Here is a 22,515-nt window from a genome sequence, read left to right as displayed (position 1 = left end):
GTGCCATTCTAGTTATATGTAACGCTTTAAGGTGGGATGAAATGATAGGAAATTGGCTGGAAACAGGAAAGAAATTCTACTGCTGGTACATCAGAGAAAACAGATACTAAGGAGCAAAAGTTAATTCATTGTACTCTTCTTTCTGTAAGGGCTCTATTAAGACTCACTAATTTAGTTCAGAATTGTAGAAGTTTTTGGAAGGATCTATCTGCTTTTGCAGTTTCCAAAATTTGTCATGCCTTTTTTTATAAATGAGAAAATGGTTTGGTTTCTGTGACCGCAGGAAAAGTTGTGCCAGATAAATGTTATCATGTATAGGAAAAATTAATTCACAGCTGCAGGAAATTTCTTGTCTTTAATTATACCTTTAACTGAACGTTTTTGTGGCCTATGGGAGGAAATGCACCTGGAGTAAATGCACGCAGGCACAGGGACATCCAAACATCACACAGTCAGAACTTCTGACTGTGTCGAGTGCTGCCCAGTGCACCTCCGTGCTGCCCTCAGGTGTTATAAAGCTGTTTCTGTTGTCTGAACAGCAAGAGATGAAGTCTTTTCTTCAACAGATCAGGCACTTGGTCGCTGGATGAGAGACGGAAGTGCACAGTTTCTTAAAACAACATGTCAAAAATGTTCCTTCTGGCCCACCATTTTACCACATTGAGGGCCTTTTAAATTAACTGCTGAGACTGTTCCTCGAGGCTACCGTTGGTAAGGCTCTGTCCATATTTTGTTTTGTTCTTTACTTGATTTATAAACTCTGCATAGTGAGTCTATTTTAAATCAGCTTAAGTGGTTATGTGCACTTCTCATAGAAGTAAATTATCCCACTTTTGTATATGTCAGCTGGTCTGCCTTCTGGTATGGCTGATATATGATGATCATCAGCTTTGATGGTGATTTGATCACCAAACAAATATGACCAAAAGTGCCTGAAATTTGCGTTAAAGCCTCTGTGACAAATGACAGAGGACAGTCTGTATCTTTGTTCTGAGTTTTTATTCGAAGGAAATTCTATTAATTAAGATGGAGTCACAGGCTCCCTAAGTACCGATCCATTATCGGCTGTTTGAGATAAATAAAAGGTTAAAAAGTCGGGGCAAATCCAGGCTTGTTCTATCTGTGCTGTGGAACCGCATGCCTTGCATCATCCTGGGCCTTGGCTTTGATGAATGCAAAGTGATTGCAGTAAATTATATAAAATGGTGTCATTTTTACCTACTATTGACAAAAAATAAATACTACCCAGGTGTGAGGTGCTTGATTTGGTTATTTTACGTTGCTCACACCTGCTTACTTCATTTACCTGAATAGCCGTTCGTAATCCACATTGATTGAGCCAGAACAAGAAAGGTTCCAATAAATCAATTGAATCATTGTTCTGTAACAAATGCAGTGACGGTACTTTTTCACTCAAATCTTCCAAAATCCCATAGATTTCTGTTGAATAGAAAGTCCTCCCTGGGTTTTTGAGGGCTGTTAAACACAGTCCTGCAAATGCTGGTGCTGTGGACAGTGGTGCCAAAGACTCAGGGGGAAGGTGTGCTAATTTCTCCTGCACAACCTCAAGGTTTAGTGCAGCCTGTAATGAAGCATTCATCCAACAGTTATTAAATGGATTTGGAAACATACAGACTGATTTGCGTGGGTTGTTGGACAAATATGTTCTTGGTCTGTGCTCTGCCATGTTGTCACAACCATTCTCAACACATGGCACTGTTGCACTGATTTCTTTCATTGCTGCTTCAGTGTTTAAAAAAGCTTCAGGCTCTGGACCAACAGTGGTCCTTGGATTGGCCTCCGTTACTTCGGTGCTAGTTGTTGAATCAGGCAGATCACTGGGACTGGCTGGCACTGAAATGGTTTCTTCATCTCCATTTCCCTCTCTCTCTCCAGGTGGGATGAGTCTCCTAACAATTTCAGTGACTAAAGTGCCCACAAGGACACCCAGGGTGAGCATGTTGCTCTTTTTTCAGGATTTGTCTGAAACAGAGTGGAAAAATTCGCTGCTCTTTTCGTGTGATTGTAAAGATTAAAAGTCGCAGTTGAGGTGAGAGAAAAACGTTGGTCAGGTGTTCTGTTAATCTGATTGATACGGGCCAGATTCAACTTTGACTTATTAAATTGAGTTCCCGAACCATTACGGCCTGTAATGGGTCACATAATTCTGTAGCCTTGGTCGCAATATTTGGGAGTGACACAAGGTACATCTTTTGACTTTGCACGAAGAGCTTGTAATGAGGACACATCACCTTTTGTTAATTACACTAGGAAATCAACAATGAGCAAATAAAAGTTCAGACACCTCATGATTCACCACTTGGCCTCCTCACCTCAGTCATAATGGGGGCTTGTTTTTCCCATAAAGGGTTTAAATCAATTTTGGTACAAAAACTCCCTGGACCTTCTAAGGGCTTCTCCCGGCCCTTTAACAATAAAACTGTCAAACATTAACATTTGCCAGGGAAGGAATTGTCATCTCGAACCCAGGGAGGGTGACATTTTCATCTGATAACAAAATTAACAAAGGACGTGAACTTTCTTTGTCACCTTTTGGGCTGTAAATCTTGAAGGATCAGGATGAGCCAAGGAAAAAACGTCCCTGGAACAGAAGACAAAAGACTGCATTCAATATTAAAAAAAAATATTTTTTAGAGGAAAATCGTCAGTAATTAAGCACATAGTGATCTAATATTTTCTCTCTCTCTCTCTCTCTCTCCCTCCTGGTGGAGCTCTGAAAACTCCAACTTCAACCCCCCCCACCCTGAAAACCAAACATACCCTTTAACACCTCTATATAGGTCATTACCTCTTACAGCATATGACATTACCATTATTGTTAAACAAAGTTACATGACACAGGCCGTGACTAGCGCTGTAGTGAAGGTAGTGGTAGATAACCTTATTAGGTCACTGCCTTATCAGTGACAACAAACACTGTTGATATCTCACATGGACACCTCACCAAGGTCAGCGAGATAAGTGCTCATCTACTAGTATTAAATAAATAAAAAAGTGAAAGCATTTCTGAGCACAACAATAAAAAATTGCTACATCTACTGGATGTTGAAAAAAAGTCGGTATGGATTGACGGACAGAGGTAAGTTGAATGAAACAAATTCCAATGGCGGAATAGGCATTTTTCACAGAAGACATCTTGACTTGTCATAGTAAGAAAACTACAGGCACTAATAACGTTACCGACGGCTCTGTTAGATTCAAGTGTCCAAACAAGCCATGCCAGTGTGACAGTGAGCTGTCATGAACAATCAAAAGAGCCTGAAACAGCCGCAGCGAAATGAAATTTCATGACATGCCAAAATAACTTCCATTAAAAAAAGACCCATTCACATTAATGATTACTTCCCTAATGAAAATGAAAGCTCTAATTATGATTTGTTCCAGCTCATCTAGTGGTTCTCTACAGCTAAATTTCAGTAAGGAATGTACAGCACTAAGTCAGAAGGTGATCTAAACCCCATGCTGTCTGTGTTTTATATACAGTTTTCCTAAATTATCCAGATTTAAATGGCTGTCTCACTGCTTAGAGAGAATCTTGTAAAAGTAAACACGACCCATGTATTTCCCTGTGTTTGTGTATATAGTTGTAATAGCAGCAGCAGCAGCAGCAGGTTGTTAGTAGCAGTTGTAGAAGTATTAGTAATGGTACTGCAGTCGCAGTACTAGTAATAGAATAAGTAATAGTAGTGGTGGCAGTAGTAACAGTAACAATACTAGCAGTGGTAGTAGTAGCCTAACAGTACTAGTAGTAGCTAGTAAAAGCAGCAGTACAAGTAATAGTATTAAAAGTGGTAGTATTGGTAGTAGTTGTAGTGGTAGCAGTAATAGCAGAAGTGGCAACAGTAGCATCAGTAGTAATAGTAGTAGTAGCATTGAATAGTAGTGGTAGTGGAGAAGGGGTGGGAAGAGATTAGCTCGCAGGTTCCGTACAAAAGCTTGTGAATCATTTGCACATCAGTTTAATTTCACAACAGTGCAAGGTAAAAACATCCTCGTGCATCAGCTTCAGAGTATGTGTGTGTGTGTGTGTGTGTGTGTGTCTGTCTGCGCGCACATGTAATGATTACGTGTATGGACAAACTGATCGATCGGCTTCTATTTTGGAAAGGCTGGGCTTTTCCGTTTTCACTGTCAGACCTGTACACGTCTGAGAGCGTGCACTGTGCCTCGCTCGTCCACTGTGCGTGACGTCAAACCAGCATGGCGGTCAAGGTGACTTCGGCATCGCTCTCTTAGCGATTTTCAAACCTCTGCTTTAACATATCTGCATGTCTTCTGTTCAGTTTCTTGAGTCGGAATGATCAAAGCTAGACTTAGTGGTCCTGTGCGGACAGGGTGTCTCGGATGCGGTGTTCTCTGAGGCTGTAGGCATCACTGGGCTAGCCGCCGCCCGGCGGTGGCTGGCCTTGATGAGACATCCACAACCTAGAACTTAGCGAGATAAAGCTAAAGCGGCTATCGGACTGATGATCCTGCCGAGATAAAACCACTATGCTAACTGAACTCGCGTCTTTTCACAGCAGCCGACTCTTTGTCTGTTTGCTCTCGTCCTCTCGCATTTTGCCGATATAAAGCTTAACATGTCCTTGCAACGGTTTGTGTCCTCTTCATATGAGCAGTTTGTGCTTGCTAGCTGGCTACCCAGTTGTAACGTTAGTTTGAGCTTGTGTAGAGGTTTGGCTTGTTGTCTGGTTAATAATATAGCTAAGCTGCCTAACTTGCTCAACTTGAATGTATGCCAGGAAGTAGTCGTTTCATTTTGATTGTGTCCCCCTTCATGTCGCATTGGGTTTTGTTTCTCCTTCACAGCAGCTGACGTTTCAAGGAGACATTAACCCACAGCAGATTGCTCGTCCTGCTTCATGTTGTGTCCATTACACCGCATAAAGCGTGCTTTAATCAGCAGCATTTTTTTGTAAATGTGAAAACGCACATTCGCGTTGTCTAACAATGCCGTGATGTTATTTTATGGTGTATTATCTTAGGTGCAATCTACCAAACGCGGGGACCCCACTGAGCTGAAAGCAATCTTCCAGAAGGTAAGTTCTGCACGGATTTCATCCTGACCAAATCAGTCTCAAACGTTTCTTTGGTCAGTGCTCTATGCATAGATATAGTAATATGGGTGCCCATTGTGTACATATCCATCAGAAGTAATCGTGAAACGGCTATATGTGTAGAAAACAGCTCACGCAGGACTATTTTCACATGGAGAATGAGCTCTTAAGGTTGGGTCATGGGGTTTAAATTACAGCATTAGCCACAGTTAAAGGTCCAGCACAGACTGCTGATGTTACGGTAGAACACAAATGACTGTAACTGAAAAGCTTTTTTTCAAACAGACGTTGAAGCTTAAACATAATTGCAGTTCATACTTGTTGAGTCAGCAGCAGCTGTTGGGGAGGCAGTGGTTGCTTTTGTTCATTACTTAACATCTGCTTTTCTCAGTTTTGTTCTGCTTTGATCATCATGACACGTTAAGGGAATTTGTGGGAATCTTGCAAAGGCAGAGGATGGAGCCATTCAGAGCCTGGATATCTCAGGCGGTAGAGCATCAGACTTTTAATCTGAGGGTCCAGGGTTCAGGTCCCTGTTCAGGCGAATGTATCGGCTTTTGTTTCACGGTCTCCAGTACAGCACAAGCAAGGACTTGCTTGTTCTTGTATGTAAAGGGGTCAGTGAGCACTGTGTCACAACAAGCTCATCTAATGTATAGACAACATTTTGAGTCAGTGAAGGCCATTGCTTGACCACGAGATGCCTTGAGTGAATGCCATAAGAGTGGACTTGGTGAGTGCGTGACAGCGCTGTGTGTTAGCCGTGGGGCCCCAGCAGCTGTTGGTACGCTGATATACACAGGTCAAATAGCTTACAAGCTCAAGACAAAAACATAGGTGCACGTCTGCCTGCTCGTGCAAGTAATCCTGACATGTCATGTCGACTGCAAAATCAATGACCTTGGATGTTCAGGTGGAGCAGCGAATCACCAGCACAGATAAGTAAAAGTCCAACGACAGAGCTGATGATTTTGTGAGCCACCAACCTCAAAATAATCTTCTTCTTATCATTAAATTTGGACACTTTTATGATAATTTGCACCCGCCACAAAGTTGGTGTAGCCCTGAAAGAAGTCAGTTTAGTGTAATAAGTAAAACATGCACTTTAATGTTTGTGTAATGTTCACAGCTTGTGACACTCGACTTTATCTAGTAACAAAGAGCCTACAATATACAGCTTGGCATTACTGACCTCACTCAAAGCCATGTACCCGTCTTGCTCCAAACTCATGCCTCTGAACACTTACCTAGGGCGTTGCGGGGGTGAACGAAGCTGTTGATAACAGCTAATGTAAAGCCATGCTATACAGATGGATGAACTCTTGGTTATGCTAATGTTAGCATCTGCGAAGGGTTAGGTATCCTTGCTAATGTTGTTTTGTGTCTCTCCTCTCAGTATGCCAGTGTAGTGGACAAAGATGGAGAGAGGTTCATGACCCCAGGGGACTTTGTCCAGAGGTATCTAGGACTAAACACACAGATCCACCACAACCCCAAAACTGTACAGCTCATCGCTGCTGTGGCGGACACCACAAAGGACGGGTATGTACTGACGCAGGAACAGTGTGCGCACCCACACACTCGCACCCAGCTTATCATCACCAATTTACAGTTTATTCAGCGATGTCTGATTAGAACTTGCCATTACCGCCACGTACAGATAAGATACAACTCCCAGTAACTCCCATTTCCCAGGCTGCTTGTTCATGCAGTCATACATGCACAAAAACTTCAGTAATAGATACTTTTTTTAATCCAGAAATGAAAGACTGTTTACATGTCAGCCGTAGGTAATCTAATTTGTTGTTTGACTAATCAGTTCACACATTTTGCAATATATGTTTGCATACAGTAATTTTTTTTTTATATAAAAGGTCAAAAAAAGGAAAAACAATGTTCCCAGGAACAGAGGAAATGATTTTCCCTGTGTGCTTCTGGTGAACTAGTCCTTTACGCAGTACTCTGTGACCTGACCTAGGTTTCATTCCAAAGTCATTGACCTGTTCGTGTTTAACAATATATATATATTTTTTTTTTCTCCCGTCTTACGCCACCCGCAATGGCAGGCTGATCTCGTTCCAGGAGTTTCTCGCATTTGAATCAGTGTTGTGTGCACCCGACGCTCTCTTCATAGTAGCCTATCAGCTGTTTGACAAGACTGGAACTGGAGCCGTTTCCTTTGGTACGGGCCATTGTGTTTTCGCGTGAGCTTTTTTCAATTCACATGATTTGAGTTAATACAAAAAATGATAACATAAATATAGAACTCTACACTGTGTAAAATATTTTCAGCTATCTGTTTATGAAGGACATTGTCTAGTTTTATTGCAGAGCCCTTCTTTATTTGCATGTTTACATGTTTTCCTGCAGTGCACTTTGGAGAAAGAATTTCCTGACTTGACAATAACCACATTACTCCTCAGTCTAAGTCATTACACATTGATGGACTTACATAATCAATCTCATGCATATGTCTACTTGCTTTTTTATGTCACACACACACAAAACTTTGTGTTTATCAAAGATTTCTGGTAAATTGATTATTGATTCCTTTTTTTGAATGTGTATTTGTGCTGCAGAAAATGTACGGGACATTTTCAGCCAGACCACTGTGCACCACCACATTCCCTTCAACTGGGACTGTGAGTTCATCCGTCTGCACTTTGGGCATGACCGCAAGAAATGCCTCAGCTACCTTGAGTTCACCCAGTTCCTGCAGGTACACTGAGTACACACACGCGCGCACGCTTTTTTTTTTTGTTTGTTTGTTTGTTTGTTTTTTGGCCTTCTCGTTCTCTCACTTTGTCTCTCTTTCTCTTTCATACACGCAGAGTTTTACTTTGTCTATTTTTACACTCAGCCTTGTGGTGTGATACGATTTTTAGGAGCTACAGTTGGAGCATGCACGCCAGGCATTTGCCCAGAAGGACAAAGGGAAGAATGGCGTCATCTCCGCCATGGACTTCAGCGACATTATGGCCACCATCAGACACCACATGCTCACACCCTTTGTGGAGGAGAACCTTGTCTCGGTGAGTGTTTGTGTGTGGATGGAGATCTTACTGATAGTATTTGTATAATCTCACATTCTGGCTACGGAGAATATTCATGTCTGATTGACAGGAGCGTCATTTTCAGATAACCACAACTCTGACGGTTTAAATTAATGTTCATAGATGCTCATTTCAGTTTTTACTAGGCTGTGGCAACTCCCACGTTTTGAAGTAGCAAACCTATGTTGTTAATCCAAGGTTGAAAGGGACAAAAGGTTTTTCTTTTCCCCAAAATATAAAAAAACACAACTTATGTTTTGATCACTGGCAAGTAGAAACATAATCCCCTCTGACCTGTGGGGTTACGGAAATGTACACACTCAGCAGAAGTAAATCCTCATCCGCTTCAGATCTGGGGTTATTATCCTTAGAGGACAATACTGGTCATTTTTAACTTGTGCCTGTTGCATTTCTCATTTTAATAATCTTTTAAGCTTTACTCAGGCTCTTCAGTGTTACCTCATGATTTGTGTACCCATACATTCTTACTATAATCTCTTACATTTCTTGATGAGGCTAAATGTGGAGTCTGAAATCTAATCCTAATTTAACTGAGGTTTTTGTCATATAAAGGTAAAGATCCTGCTAAGATTATCTCTATAAGAATAAGCTTTTTTTGAAATATATGTTTAGTGTCAAGAGCTAAATTATTATGGCACAAGCGCAGGCTATAATGACAAACATGTCCGTACAAAGTTAAGGAGTAAAGTTACTCCTGAGCCATTGTGATAAAGGAAAGAAATAAAATAAGGTACCTTTTTAAATTTAAAAAAGGCAGCCCTGAATAATATTTGCAAATGGACCTCTTGGCTTTCTCATTAAGAGTTTAATATTTAAAAAAAATGGAACTTTATTTATAGTCAAAGTACCTGATGTACACTGTCTTTCTTCTACCAGGCCGCAGGTGGCAACACCTCTCACAGGGTTAGTTTCTCTTACTTCAATGCCTTCAACTCCCTCCTGAACAACATGGAGCTGATCCGTAAGATCTACAGCACACTGGCTGGCACACGGAAGGACACGCTCGTGACCAAAGGTGCACAAATTGATACGTTACTGTGATGTTGTCTCTCTGCTCTTCAGCTAAGATGGTCACATGGGTGTCAGGAACCTCCAGGTAATTCTCTCTTATCGCTCGCTCTCTCTGCAGAAGAGTTTGTTCATGCTGCCAACAAGTTTGGTCAAATCACTCCGATGGAAATTGACATCCTGTACCAGTTATCAGGCCTGCACTCGCCCTCCGGGTAAAACGCTCACACTGCTACTTGGTTAAGTCTGAGATAGAATCTTGCCCAAATCTTTGAATCCACCTCAAACACCTGCACTTTACTGATATTTACTGATCAGCGATCTATGTGTGTACATGACAGTGATGTCAATAACGGGGAAATAAACATGTGTGTCTCAGGCGCCTGAACCTTGCTGACATTGAGAGGATAGCTCCGATAGAGGAAGGATGTCTGCCCCACCACCTGGTTGAAAGTCAGAAACAGGTAGGACGCTTGTGTTAGTCTGTGTTTGCAACTCCATATTAAAAAGTAAGTGTTATCATTGAGATAAAATGAGATCAGCAGTTAACTGTCCTTTAAAAATCGGAGCTATTTGTACTGTATTACACATTTTTTATTCACACTATGAATGCAGGATTTTGTCTTGTCTTACCATCATTAGCATTATCTATATAGGTGCACCATGGTCCCATGTGTGATTGATTGATTGATTGATTGATTGATTTGTCAGACCCATGGGGACAGTTCCAGGCCTGTGTGGCTCCAAGTTGCAGAGTCAGCCTACAGGTTCACCCTGGGCTCCATCGCTGGAGGTGAGTTACACTGTGGTCCGAGACGGCTGACTGATGGGCCCACAGCAGCATCTAATAAACTGTGTGGGATTTGATGGATTGCATTTAGTGTGAGTTTGTGTGCGTTTGCGTAGCCACGGGAGCGACGGCAGTGTACCCCATTGACTTGGTGAAGACTCGTATGCAGAACCAGAGGTCCACAGGATCCTTTGTTGGAGAGCTGATGTACAAGAACAGCTTTGACTGTGCCAAGAAGGTGCTTCGCTTCGAGGGTTTCTTTGGCTTCTACAGAGGTATGCCATCTTAGGAAGGCAGAGCGCTCAAACTGCACCTGTATTATTCCTTGTCTGCATTCACAACACCAGTGATTTTTTTTAGGTTTTTCAGCTCTTGTCCTTTTATTTTGTTCATTCATCTCAGCTTTGCGCTATTTTCTCCACTTCTGTTATTTTTCCTCACCATACCATTCATTTCTTGAACACATATTAGCTGATAGAGCCGTCATTATGTCGTCAACTGTATGGTGTTGCTCTGTTTAAGTGTAAAGTATACAGTTTCTCAGTTTAGGCATTTTTTTTCTTAGGTGTCTGGTTCTTTTTCCCTGCGGATACATTCTTTCAATATGAGCCAAATCTAAGATGAAGTGTATTTTAAAATGAAGATTTAAACTTTTTTTGTTTTTGTTGAAATAAAATTGAAATGTTTTCTATTTTTTGTTGTTGAAGCGATGCAGCATCGTCGTTTGTCTAATAATAGCAGAATTTCCATTGCTGTACCTTTTATTTTGGGTTGTGTTGTGTCATATTAATTACAAGATACTTCCATCGGGATCAGCCTGTATATGTGTTTTATTGTTTTCCTCTCTCAAGCCTTCTCATCTTTCATTCCTTCAGTAAAAGCTCTGTCTGTCTCTGTCGGCTTTCAACTTCATGTTTTTGACCTCATCTTATTTTCCATCTTCTTATTTTCTTTTGATTTCTTTTCTCTTGCTCCTGCTTGCCCAGTATTACTAATGAAATGAGATTCTCCTGTCACTCAATCCCCCACGATGCCCCACAGGTCTGGTCCCTCAGCTTATAGGTGTGGCACCTGAGAAGGCTATCAAACTCACAGTGAGTACCGCGCTGCACATTCATACACACATTATCCTTCACTTATTCACTTTGCATACACACATGTTAAATATAAATCTATATTTTTTTAAGTAATACTCTGGACTATCTTTGGTCTCATGCCTGTTTTTGTTTGTGTTCCACAGGTGAATGACTTTGTAAGAGACAAGTTCACCAAAAATGACGACACAATTCCTTTATTTGCTGAGATTATGGCGGGTGGCTGTGTAAGTAACAGGTCCCAGATTTTTTTTGTTTGTGAATTTATAGATGAACACTAAAATAAGAAAAAATGCAGATGCGGTCAGTTACTCCTGGGTGTGTGCCCTCTTATGTGTTAAGGCCAGAAAAAGGAACTCATGCATGCAACCTGTTCATTTGTTGTATTAACTTGCTTGAGTTCCAAATGACATTACTAACATTGGACTGCAATGCCACACTGCATCCAGAGTGAAATTCCCAATGTCCAATGCAACGTTTTTTTTTTTTTTCTTCTGTTTTTGTTTTTAATAGCGTTGTTCATCCTTACACACATTGGCCCAGCACTCCTTACCGTCCGAGGAAATGGCAAAGTAAATGACTGATCAGGATTTCATTTTTACTTTTGGTACTTGTCATGAGCAAGACTTTGCTCCCATACCTCAGCTGCGTGCATGTGAGATGCAAGAGAAGTGATTTTTTTTTTTTTAATATAAGTAAGTGTGTGAACAAGCTCTTCTTCTCCCCGTTTATTCAGGCTGGAGCCTCTCAGGTGATCTTTACCAACCCTCTGGAGATTGTGAAGATTCGCCTGCAGGTGGCAGGTGAGATCACCACTGGACCTCGAGTCAGCGCACTCAGTGTGGTCCGTGACCTCGGCTTCTTTGGCCTCTACAAGGTAATGTGTTTTTGATGGACTGTGGTCCTTATATCAGACTCTGGTTTAATTCATTGGCTCTTACGGTGTCTGGTATTTATGCTCAGTTTTCTCTTTGCCTCACTCTTTCAGTGTTGCTCCTAAGCACAGTCCCCTACATCTGTCTGTTTTTTTTGTTTGTCTGTCCAGGGTGCTAAAGCATGTTTCCTGAGAGACATCCCTTTTTCAGCCATCTATTTCCCTGTGTACGCCCACACCAAGACCTATCTAGCTGATGAGCAGGGCAGGGTGGGACCTCTGCAGCTTCTTACTGCTGGAGCGATTGCAGGTAACCTCAGATAATGATGCCGTCAGTGAGTGATAATTCAGAACACGATCCAAATACTACATGAAAGAAAAGCGAAGCATGCAATTGACACCATAGCTGCAAACGGAAACAAGGAATGTCAAAAAAACAAGCCATTACCCCATTTTACAAAGGCTTCAAGTAAAAGCATCTCATGTGACTTTCTTTGTAACTCCATTTCCCAGGTATTCCCGCAGCCTCCCTTGTGACACCCGCTGACGTCATCAAGACCCGTCTGCAAGTTGCAGCGAGGGCAGGACAGACCACTTACTCAGGAGTCATCGATTGCTTTAGGAAGATTATGAGAGAGGAGGGGTTCAGGGCTTTGTGGAAGGGAGCTGGAGGTGTGTGTCTGTTTGTCCATCCTCTCTTACACATAAACACTGTGTCTCAGATTATTTTTGCATTTAATCCACGCTGAATTGTCTCTCTCCCTTTTCTCCAGCTCGTATGTGCCGGTCCTCTCCTCAGTTTGGTGTGACTCTGGTGACTTATGAGCTCTTGCAGCAGTGGTTCTATGTCGACTTTGGAGGACAGTAAGTTGATAGAGATGGTGACAGGAAATGTAACTCTTGAACTGCCTCTTGATGCCATATTTTTATTTCTTTTTTTGCATTGTTAAAAAAAGGGGAAAAAGATCATCTGTAGTACATGTTGTCATTGTGCTGGCCATATCTAAGGTTTAGCAAATAGTCTTTTGTTGCCTTTTTTTTGTTTGTTTTGTTTTATAGTGAGATGAATTACAATCCAGATGACACACACTTTTTTAATTAGGTGTCTGTTGTACTGAAGATACACAAACATAACTGCAATGCTTTGACTTAGACTAACGCAGCGGCAGTGTCTTGACATGTGTCGGTGTCATTTTCCATCATGACTCCTTTGAAATTTTGTCACATTCACCTCTCAAATCATCCAGGCTATGTCCCAGTAAAATAAAAAATGGACTAATGTCATAACATACATTCATATAAATCTATCTATAAATACTAAAAACATTATTTTCCCTTTGTTTATATATCAAAAATGCCTTTACTCCTGTCCTCCTTCTCTCCTCTCTCCAGTCGTCCGGCAGGATCTAAGCCCACACCTAAGACTCGCATCTCAGAGCTTCCTCCCATCAACGCGGACCACGTAGGAGGCTACCGCCTGGCTGCAGCCACCTTTGCCGGGGTGGAGAACAAATTTGGCCTCCACCTTCCCAAATTCAAGTCTTCTGGTGTGGTTTCCATACATCACCCAGAGCCAGTCACTGCCACGCCAGCTCAGGCCCCATAGAGGTCTGGCATCTCAATATCACTTTGCCATCCTTCTCCTCCTCTACCAGGAGCCAGACACTTACATAGATGCACAAAACAAAACACACACAGTTAACACACACTCCACAAATAGGGGCCATTAACTTAGGAACAAACAACACCAGCCCGTTACACTCTCCAGGGTGAAGTTGTACTCCACTGGTTCCCAGCCAGTCGCAGACTTGGAGTGCTGGCTACAGCTGTGGATGTAACACAGCAGACAGCAACGGGGACCAGAGCGCTGACTACGTTGTATCTTGAGTGGCTGTCTGCTCCTGGCATTTTCATCCTATGTGTTCTTCTCTCCAGCATTTGTATAAAATGGCGCCTCGGGCGCTCCTCTCTCTCTCATAAGTAGCTGATATGACTTTTTATTTTGTTTTCTGTCTGATACTCAGTTTGAGTAGGACTTGTCTTATTGGTCTGCATGGTGTATGGGGCTTCACTCTCGATTGGTCCTCACAAGAGGCTGTGTACTGTATATATTGTATAACTACAGTGATGAAAATGTTACAAGTCAAAACTCCGTAACATTCTGTCAGCGTCATTATACAGTAACTGTAATGTTATGGCAATGTGGGGCCTTTGGTCCCGGTCTCTGAGAATCACTCTTACTGATGTACAGAACCTTTCAATTAAGTGTTTTCTTGATGAAACAAGAATCATGAGCGAAGGTATTAGGTATTAATAAATTAAATGTATCGCAATTCAGTCACTGTATTTTATTGAAATAAATCATCCATATGGGTTTAATTTTACCAATAAGTCTTGAGTTTTATTCCAATGTAAAAGTGCAACCATTAACTGTATCAGTAACATGGAAGTATACAGTGCAATTAGTCTATGCAGAATACTGACATTTGTCGTGTTATCTCAAACATGGTTGCTACACTGCAATTTTAGCTCATTTTAAACACTGAAGCTGAATTTTTCACCAGCCTGGTGTGGCTGGAGTGCTGCATCATGAAGGAATGAGAAATTGGATGGAAAAAGAAAGTTAAGTAAAAATTCGTTTCCAAACTCAGCTTTACAACTTCGTTAAGAACATCATTTAGTGTATTTAGATCCTCCTAAAGAGGACAAGTCAGGAAACTGTTTTCTACTAGTCGTTAGACAGGTACAGAGTATAAAACAATAACCTTTGGTACAGAAAAACATCACTTCTTAACTGTAACTAGTGTCAATAAATTCAAGGCATGTATAGTAATGGATTTTGCTTGGTAAAAAGCTTGTGCTAATTTTAGGAATGTATTACTCAAGCTTTTAGTACAAAGCAGCATTTTTAAACAATACACAAAATATTTAAATAAGTGCCACCATCAGAATAAATATTAAATATTGTAGTGGTTAAAATGTAAGTGACACACTTCTGCACAGGCCATACAGTGTGTATATTTAAGCACATTATCTGTCGTAGTCATCAAATTCAAGTGCTGCTGAGGATAAAGAGGAAAAGATATTGATATGTAAGCTTTTCTTTTTTTCACTCTGTTGAAACTCTTTGCCAGCCATGTGCACAAGCATGTCCAGAAAAATATTAAAACATGTAAAAACACTAAAATGGTAATAAAAAGGTGCAAGTACAAAGGTTTGCATATTTAAAAAAAGGGCTGAGTTGGTTGAGGCCTCAGGAGAAGAGCAGTTTCTGTAGCCCTGAGGATGTAATCAACGCTAGAAGTTTAGAGAGTGGACAGCCACAACCATCTGAAAATCACTTCCCTGTATTCCTTTCAGTTAAACTTTGAACCACTTAACTGTGGTTTCTACTACTGCTACATGTGACATTCATTGTTCCTACAAATGTACTCTAAAACTCTTAAAGACACATTTAAAAACACATCTAAAATTGTCTAAAACTGTCTTTTCTATCCATTCTAGCTCTGCACATCTCCTCAGGCCAATTTAGTTGTAGTAGGTGGAAAAGCTGGAACCCAGAGAGAAGAGAGAACAGCTCCTCCAGCAGTGTCGTGTAGTGTGCAATAGGTGTGTAGTGTACTGGAGAGAAATTTATGAGCAGTTGGCAGTGTGGGGTTTGTCACGTCAGACGTTGGCCAGTTCCTCAGCTTCGTCCCGGTTCTCATTGATCTCAGCCAGCGTCCTGACGAAGCGCGTCCACTCATCAGCCTTGGGCACACAGATTTGCTGCAGAACGACAATGGACAATGCATCCAACAGCATGTCAAACAAGGAGTTTGACATGAAAACTGATTTGACTGGTTTTAGTAGTGATGGCCGAAACCACCAAAAAATCTGTTGTAAGAGGGAATGACATCTCACCTCCCCTACATCGTAGACCTGCACCTGTCCCTCCGAGTCCCCAGTGGCAATCTCTTTTCCAGTGTGAGCCCATCTCACACGGTTCAGCGCTGGAGATCCCTCCACACACACACTGGCGGTGGGAACCTAGAAAACACACATCAGATTACAAGGAAGATTCACAGACTGTTAGGAATTTCAGCTCAAAATGCTATGATTTATCTCAACTTAGAGGGTATTATTTTGGAGGTACGCTTACTCACTCTTGCTAAGAGTTAGATGAAAAGACTGATACCACTCTAATATGGTTCCAGTAAATATGTATTTGAAACTTATACGGTTTTTGTACAGATTAAACAAACAAATTTAAAATGTTAATTAGTGAGCTTTAGAGGTGGTGGTAAGTGGATTTTGCTACCTTCTGACAGAGGCAGGCTAACTTTCTCCCTGTCTCTAGTCTTTGTGCTAAGCTAACCATCTGTTGGTGGTAGCTTCACAGCCAAGCAGAGCCGTAAGAGTGGTATCAATCTTCTCATCTAACTCTCAGAAAGAAAGCAAATAACTGCATTTCCCCAAAATTTAAATTATTCCTTTAAAAGATGAATCTAAGGTCTTGGGTTTCAGTGCAGTGTGTGTGTGTGTGTGTACTTCAGTATCATTGTTGAGGTTCCACAGGTCCAGACGTCCAGCTAGGTCCACACAAGCAAACAGAGCAGGGTGTGTTGGAGACCACATTGCATCATAGACATAATCACAACTGTCCTCAAATGAGTACAACGGACGGGTGCTCTGTGAAGAAGAACAGAGGGATTGAAGTTAAGAAACATAACTAATGGTGAATCTTATAGTATAAAAGTTTGTGTGTGAGTGTGTATGTCTCACCTTAGTGCTCCAGAGTTTGACGGTCCAGTCAAAAGAGGAGGAGATGAAGAGATGAGAGAAGTCAACAGGTCCACCAGCACTGTGACAGCTCAGCCCGGTCACCGGACCATGGTGACCTTCAAACACCTCAGTGATACCCGCCTTACTGCAACACACATATAAGATGTCTGTGATGACCCCTTCTACTACACACTACATCCTGGCTGTAAACCAAACAAAAATCTGTCATTAGGAAGACATTTGTTGCTCATGAGGACAGATGTCCAAGAGAACTCACCTGCCGTGGCGACAGGCGGTGTAGACAGAGCCGTCCTCGCTCCCCACCACAAAGTTGTTCACATCGCCCAGAGGGAAAGCCATGGAGGTGACAGCCACTGCCTTGCTCTGTTTGAACACCAGCTCCAGACTGTCCTGTAGGGAAAAACTCACACAGCCTCAGACTCCCTGACAAATCAACTGACATTTACAACAGTGTGTCTGTACATCGTCCCTACAAGTTCATTGTACCTGTGGCTGCGAGAGCATGTCAAGGCTCCAGGAGCACATTTTGCCGTCAGTGGAAATGCTGATCAGGTTGTTAGCGTTCTGGGTTCCCACCACATTTACACAGTAGAGTGGGTGCTGAAAACAACAGAGCACAGTTAGACAACATGCACTTACCAGGAAACGTCAGCCAGATGTTAAGATGAAGAAGAAAAAACTAACAAAACGCGGGTTGAAAACCCCCCCCACAGAAAGCACACAGTTGTGTCAATGACATTAGAGAACTTAGATTAAGCAGTTTGTTAGCTTGTGTAGACATAAAGGTGTGTGAGCTCCAGTGCATTACAGTATGTGCAGCTGCAGACAGCGGGGTTCTCTGAACAGGGGTGCGCTTGTTGCTCCTGTTGTCCCATAAGACAATCTGTCCGGAGTACGTCCCACCCACCACCAGGTTGGGGTGAAACTTTGCAAACCCGGCTGACATAACCTCTGACTGGAGAAAGAAAATAATACAATTTAAATACCTATGCTTCTGTCTTAATGTTTTGTTTTATAAAGCGTACAACAATTTCATTGGTGATTTAAAGAAAACGTCTTTAAATCAGTGGCTCGCAGGGCGACTGCATGTGAATTCTTCCCTTACCTGGCAGTGGAAGATGTACTCGGGTGTGGCCTTCTTGTATTTCATGTTCCAGACCAGTGCCACTCCATCAGGCTCATGGGGAGCATCCTCATTGTTGTTATATGAGGCCACTAGCAGCTCTGGGTACTGAGAGGAACATAGAAGCCATTATTAGATGCAGGGGAGAAGCAGTGAAACAAGGCAAGAGTCATGTAAGAGTCGCAAATGAAGACTGATTCGACAGAGACTGAATTTTTGCCGGGGGTGCTTCTCTAGACATGTAATAGGACAAATTTTTCACATCCTACCTGAGGGGACCAGTCCAGACAGGTGACCACTCTGTTTTTAGTCCAGCGCTCATCTGCAAACTGCCTGTTCAGAACCAGCTTTGCGCCTGCCTGCAAGTCACTGGAAGGGCCAGAAAAAAATTATCGGCCCCGCCTATCCATCACTTTAGCTCTATTTGCAGCATTTACACAAAGGTTTTTCCATGTGCCTCACCCTTCCTTATCCTCTAGATCTCTGCCACTGTAGTCGAAGCAGACATCCACCTGCTCAGCAAGAGCTCTCTCAACAATTCGGCTGCCGCGCTCGAAAAACGACATGAAATCCTCGGAATGCAAAACCTGCAGTTTCTCTTCCTCTGTCAGCTCCTTGGGTGTGTCTGTACAAAGATTATTCAATATTCAAAGAGGAAAAAAAGCTAAAAGCAAGATCTTGCTCACTTATTTCGTACTGACCATACTTTATTGAATTTTTGGATAGAAATTATCTCAAAATCAGTACTTAAAGCAAAAATGGGTAAGGTAAGAGTAAAAAACAATTGAAACAGCTTTTTTTCCATTCATCAGCATTATAAAAAAGCATTTCCTGCTACAGTTACTGTTATTTACATGTTACAAACTTCTTTCCTTACCCTCCTCCTGCTGTTCACCCTGTTCGTTTTTCTCCTCCTGGGTGTCCTCCGCTGATGGGAGCGCAGTTATCTCCTCATCATCCTCCTCATCTGGAACACACACAGACACACACATACAGATTTTATTTGGTTTTTATAAAAAAAATAAAATAAAAAGGTTTGAGGAAAGGTAAAGTGTGTTTTTGTCTACATTTCTTTTACCTGCTTTTTGATCAGTGTGTGTCAGCAGCGCCTCGGTGGGTGTCTGTGTTTCTTTGGAGTAAGACACCATTTCCTTCGGGACAAAGTCCACCTGTGTCACTTTGGACATGCCCAGCCTCACAGCTCCACGTCTAAACACACACACACACCATCGTAGAAATAAGCACACACATACACAGGTTTGCAGTAGAAAGTGGAACTGAACCCAATGTTTACGTGAAGAAACATAAATAATGATGTACGGATATATTATCAACACATTTGGACAAATCTACGATGAAACCACAAAAACTGATTAAAGTTAAGACGACAAGCCAAAGGAGAGAGGAGGAGCAGTACCCCATCAGCTCAGAGTCGGAGTGGAGTTGCAGAGTAGAGGGGTCAGGATCCCAGTGCAATGTCCTTGTACAGCCAAACCACCAGATGGTATTAGTAAGAAAAAGATGGGACAGAGAAGAAAAAAGAGGAAAGCAAGAGGATGAAACCAAACGCAGAACACGGGCAAAAGGTAGGCCATATAGGAAATGTTCAAGATGGGAAAGACAGCAAAAAGAGAGGCAGGTGGACAGGGAGAGAAGAAGAGGAACGAAGTGTGTATTATTTAGACAGTGCCGTGAAAATGCAAAAAGGGGACAGGTCAGAATTCATCAAGTATAATTACAATGTTAATGCACACCTAGCATGCATGTACAACTCTAAATCACATAAAAATTACCTAAAGCAACCCATCCCCATCTCTCTCTCTGTGTCACACACACACAAACCTTGGTCCCGCGTTTCCGTCCCCAGAATCCTGGCTTCCTGCATCGCTGCCCACTGATTTGTTGGAGGGAGACATGGGGGCGGGGACTAGGTAGTGAAACAGACATGTATCTTCTGTTACTACCCTCAGGGGCTGAACTGTGAGTGGCGTGTGTGTGTGTGTTTGTAAGTGCATGAGTTAATGAATAGGTGAGTGAGGGAGGGAGTGAGGTATGGAAGAAGTGTGTGAATGTGTGAGTGAGTGAATGAGTTTGCATGCAGTAAGGAGGACAAAAAAAAAAAGGAAGGAAAAGGGGGAGAGAAGAGAGAATGAAAATAAATGGCAGGCCGGTTTTAGGTATCATGCACACAACAGTTATGTAAAACGCTCAGATACTGTGTGAGGGGAAAGAAAAAGCACAGAGGATGAAACCAAGCCAGACCGCAAAGTTAGAAGTGACTTTTACAGACACTGCAACTCCATCAAGGACACAACCAGAAAATGATGGGAAGTAAGTGGGGGTGAGAGATAAAAATAGAAGCATGCTGTCGATGTGTGTTTACCATGGGGTATGTCAGGGGTGATGCCAACACTCTGCAGCAGCGCCTCCGCCTCCCTCCTCTTCCTCTCCAGGTCAGAGTCTTCATGGCCGACAGAAGACCCGACTCCCGCCTCCGCTCCACGCTTTGAATCTCCCTACAGAGTGCAGAACATAGACAACCTCACCTCAGTATGAAAACCTACCACAATATAACGTAACTGAAAACTGTCAAGCTAAAAACAAAGCAGTCGTCTCAGCAGGTTCTTCACTATGGAATGTAATTAAACGTGTTGAAATTATTGTTTCTAACACATACATCCTTCTTTTTCTTCTCCTCTTCTTTTCTCTTCTTCTCTTCTCGAATCTGGGCAATCCGTTGTTTCTTCCTCTCCAGCTCAGCTTTCAGCTCACTCTTGTCAGACATACTGCAGGAGGGAGGGTGAAATGAAGCAGGACAGTGAAGAGACCTAACCTGAAAAGTAGCCTCTTCAAAAGAGAAAACCACTCCTCGCCTCATTTTTTCAAGGAACAATACTAATACCTCTCAAATGTGAGGATTTGAATCTTGCCCCTTTTGTCTTCTACATGAGTAAACTTGCTATCTATGGGTTTTTGGACTGTTGGCTGGATAAAGGGAGGAATATGACAAAGCCACTTTGGGCTCTGGAAAATTATAATGGGCCTTTTTCACTAATTAATGAGATTTTATATTTTATATCCCTAGTTTATTTGTTGCTGTTTTATCTGAAACACATTGAAACCATAATTATGAACATTTTAAAAACATGTACTGTAAGTAGATAGAAGAGTTTTTTGTTGTTTGTTTTTTGGTCCACTTTCTTACAGATCAGGACTCGCCTGAGGAGGGTATTTTTGAACAACTGCGAGATGAATCACTTAACATTAGAAATTCTACACAGCACCAGAATATGTCATTTTTGTTAGGGAGGTTGTGCTTTGCCTTGTGACTCTATTTTTCCCAGTATGCAAACTTCACATAACAGTGCTGCAGTATTAACGTTTGGACTTGAATCTGTGCAGCTTTAAACAGCAGCCCTGGGCCTGTCACACTGGTAACATGTGAACACCAGCCACCTGTTCAAAACAATGCTCTCTTTATCTGTTTTCTCTATAATGTCACGGCTAACCATGAATGACTGAGATGGTGTATTATTCCAAAAATATTCAGACTAAATTTAAACTATATGCTAGCCAATGATGAGTTAGCAGTGTTATAAATAACGGTGTAGTCGTGTCAACATGTACACACAACAGCTACAAACTGGCCATCATTATGTGCTAATCCTGTTAAATTTGACTCCCGAGAGTCCATAACAATCGCACAACCGAGATGCTCTACACCTCTCCTCTCCACCCACTGTCAGAACAACTGCAGCTAAAATAAACTAATACTAGCTATTGTTTCTATTTCAACCTTACGTCTCTTCATCATAAATTGCTAACTTGGGAAATAAAAACAAACAATGAAAACTTCGTGTTATACACAGTCTAGCATTTGTCAAATATGTTTACAATCTAATTAACGGCTACACTGTCAGCTAAGAGACAGCTAAGATAGCTAGCTGTGTTAGCATGCTAATCTCCATGGCACCCGGCGGGCGGGCCTACTGTTATAATAAGCGACTAACGGTAACGTCACAAAGCAAAGCCCCAGCTTTTCTGCTTCGCTGTCCCCAGCAACGTTTAAAAGCAACGCGGTTCTTAAGGCAGAATGAAATACCTGGTGTCAGGTGTTAGACGTGAAGTAGACAGAAAACCACAGAGTGCAGCTTTGAGTGCGTTAAGCCTGAGGAGAAGTGATGGTGGTGGAGACTGATGATGCTGGAAGAGACAGCAGTCTGCTCCGCTGCAGTCGTCTTCCTCGGCGGTTGGCCTCGAAGCCGCGAAGGCCGAGTATTACCGCTCTCTACCGGCAGAAATGACATTTTCATGGACAATTTCACAGTTTCTGATGCGTTGTGCTCAAATGTAACTATCCACTGATTGTTGGCGGCAGTGGTGGAAGAATTATTAATGTCCTTTGTTGCAAGTCCTGCATTCAAAAATGTACTAGAAGTACAAAAGTGTTAAGAGCAAAATATAGCCTACTTAAAGTGTCAGAAATGTAGGCTATATTATTATTATTATTATTATTATTATTATTACTAGTAGTAGTACTAGTAGTAGTAGTAGTAGTAGTAGTAGTAGTAGTAGTAGTAGTAGTATTATATTGTAGGTGGTCAAGTTGGGGCCATAGCTACTAGGCCCATTGTTATTCAGTTAAGGACAATGCACTGTACAGTATTTTACTGACTGATAATATGTATT

The 22,515-nt window shown here is 41.9% G+C and overlaps 2 protein-coding genes and 1 non-coding gene across 6 annotated transcripts; 2 read left to right on the top strand and 1 right to left on the bottom strand.

The window, feature by feature from the left end:
- Window positions 1-4,122: 4,122 nt before the first annotated feature.
- Window positions 4,123-14,302, top strand: LOC120798530 (calcium-binding mitochondrial carrier protein Aralar1-like). The gene is made up of 18 exons (XM_040142856.1): window positions 4,123-4,233; window positions 5,007-5,060; window positions 6,475-6,620; window positions 7,145-7,260; window positions 7,658-7,797; window positions 7,964-8,110; window positions 9,029-9,167; window positions 9,282-9,375; window positions 9,540-9,624; window positions 9,872-9,953; window positions 10,067-10,225; window positions 10,992-11,044; window positions 11,191-11,271; window positions 11,781-11,921; window positions 12,090-12,228; window positions 12,432-12,590; window positions 12,692-12,782; window positions 13,311-14,302. The coding sequence occupies exons 1-18, from the start codon at window positions 4,222-4,224 to the stop codon at window positions 13,522-13,524; spliced, it is 2,052 nt and encodes a 683-aa protein (XP_039998790.1). The 5' UTR covers window positions 4,123-4,221; the 3' UTR covers window positions 13,525-14,302.
- On the top strand, window positions 5,550-5,622 carry trnak-uuu. Its single transcript has one exon. It is a non-coding gene; the product is annotated as a tRNA-Lys (tRNA).
- On the bottom strand, window positions 14,236-22,095 carry LOC120798531 (dynein, cytoplasmic 1, intermediate chain 2a-like). Of its 4 annotated transcripts, none has more exons than XM_040142857.1 (17): window positions 21,929-22,095; window positions 20,504-20,612; window positions 20,210-20,342; window positions 19,669-19,804; window positions 19,244-19,306; window positions 18,905-19,035; window positions 18,704-18,793; window positions 18,289-18,451; window positions 18,096-18,195; window positions 17,809-17,934; window positions 17,512-17,658; window positions 17,190-17,303; window positions 16,960-17,093; window positions 16,683-16,827; window positions 16,449-16,589; window positions 15,822-15,947; window positions 14,236-15,686 (listed from the first exon to the last, which is right to left on the bottom strand). In XM_040142857.1, exons 2-17 carry the CDS (start codon window positions 20,609-20,611, stop codon window positions 15,585-15,587), a joined length of 1,959 nt encoding a protein of 652 aa, XP_039998791.1. In that variant the 5' UTR covers window position 20,612; window positions 21,929-22,095; the 3' UTR covers window positions 14,236-15,584. The 4 variants fall into 4 exon arrangements, with proteins under 4 accessions (XP_039998791.1, XP_039998793.1, XP_039998792.1 ...); XM_040142858.1 differs by having other exon boundaries at window positions 14,238-15,686; window positions 19,669-19,753; XM_040142859.1 differs by lacking the exon at window positions 19,244-19,306 and having other exon boundaries at window positions 14,237-15,686.
- Between the last annotated feature and the right edge of the window lie 420 nt (window positions 22,096-22,515).

The sequence above is a fragment of the Xiphias gladius genome, chromosome 14 (genome assembly GCF_016859285.1).
Source record: "Xiphias gladius isolate SHS-SW01 ecotype Sanya breed wild chromosome 14, ASM1685928v1, whole genome shotgun sequence".
Classification (NCBI taxonomy): Eukaryota; Metazoa; Chordata; class Actinopteri; order Istiophoriformes; family Xiphiidae; genus Xiphias; species Xiphias gladius.
The sequence above is the reverse complement of the archived record's forward strand: the minus strand, read 5'-3'. Positions and strand labels throughout refer to the sequence as shown.

Bases quoted from the DNA above. Each gene is read 5' to 3' on its own strand.
- LOC120798530 (XM_040142856.1), top strand. The intron at 6,621-7,144 runs GTATGTACTGAC...CCGCAATGGCAG, and splicing joins GCGGACACCACAAAGGACGG to GCTGATCTCGTTCCAGGAGT. The intron at 12,591-12,691 runs GTGTGTGTCTGT...CCTTTTCTCCAG, and splicing joins TTTGTGGAAGGGAGCTGGAG to CTCGTATGTGCCGGTCCTCT.
- LOC120798531 (XM_040142857.1), bottom strand. From the start codon at position 20,611: ATGTCTGACAAGAGTGAGCTGAAAGCTGAGCTGGAGAGGAAGAAACAA. The intron at 17,659-17,808 runs GTAAGGGAAGAA...TTCTTTCTCCAG, and splicing joins AGTACATCTTCCACTGCCAG to TCAGAGGTTATGTCAGCCGG. The intron at 16,828-16,959 runs GTGAGTTCTCTT...TGTGTGTTGCAG, and splicing joins ACCGCCTGTCGCCACGGCAG to TAAGGCGGGTATCACTGAGG.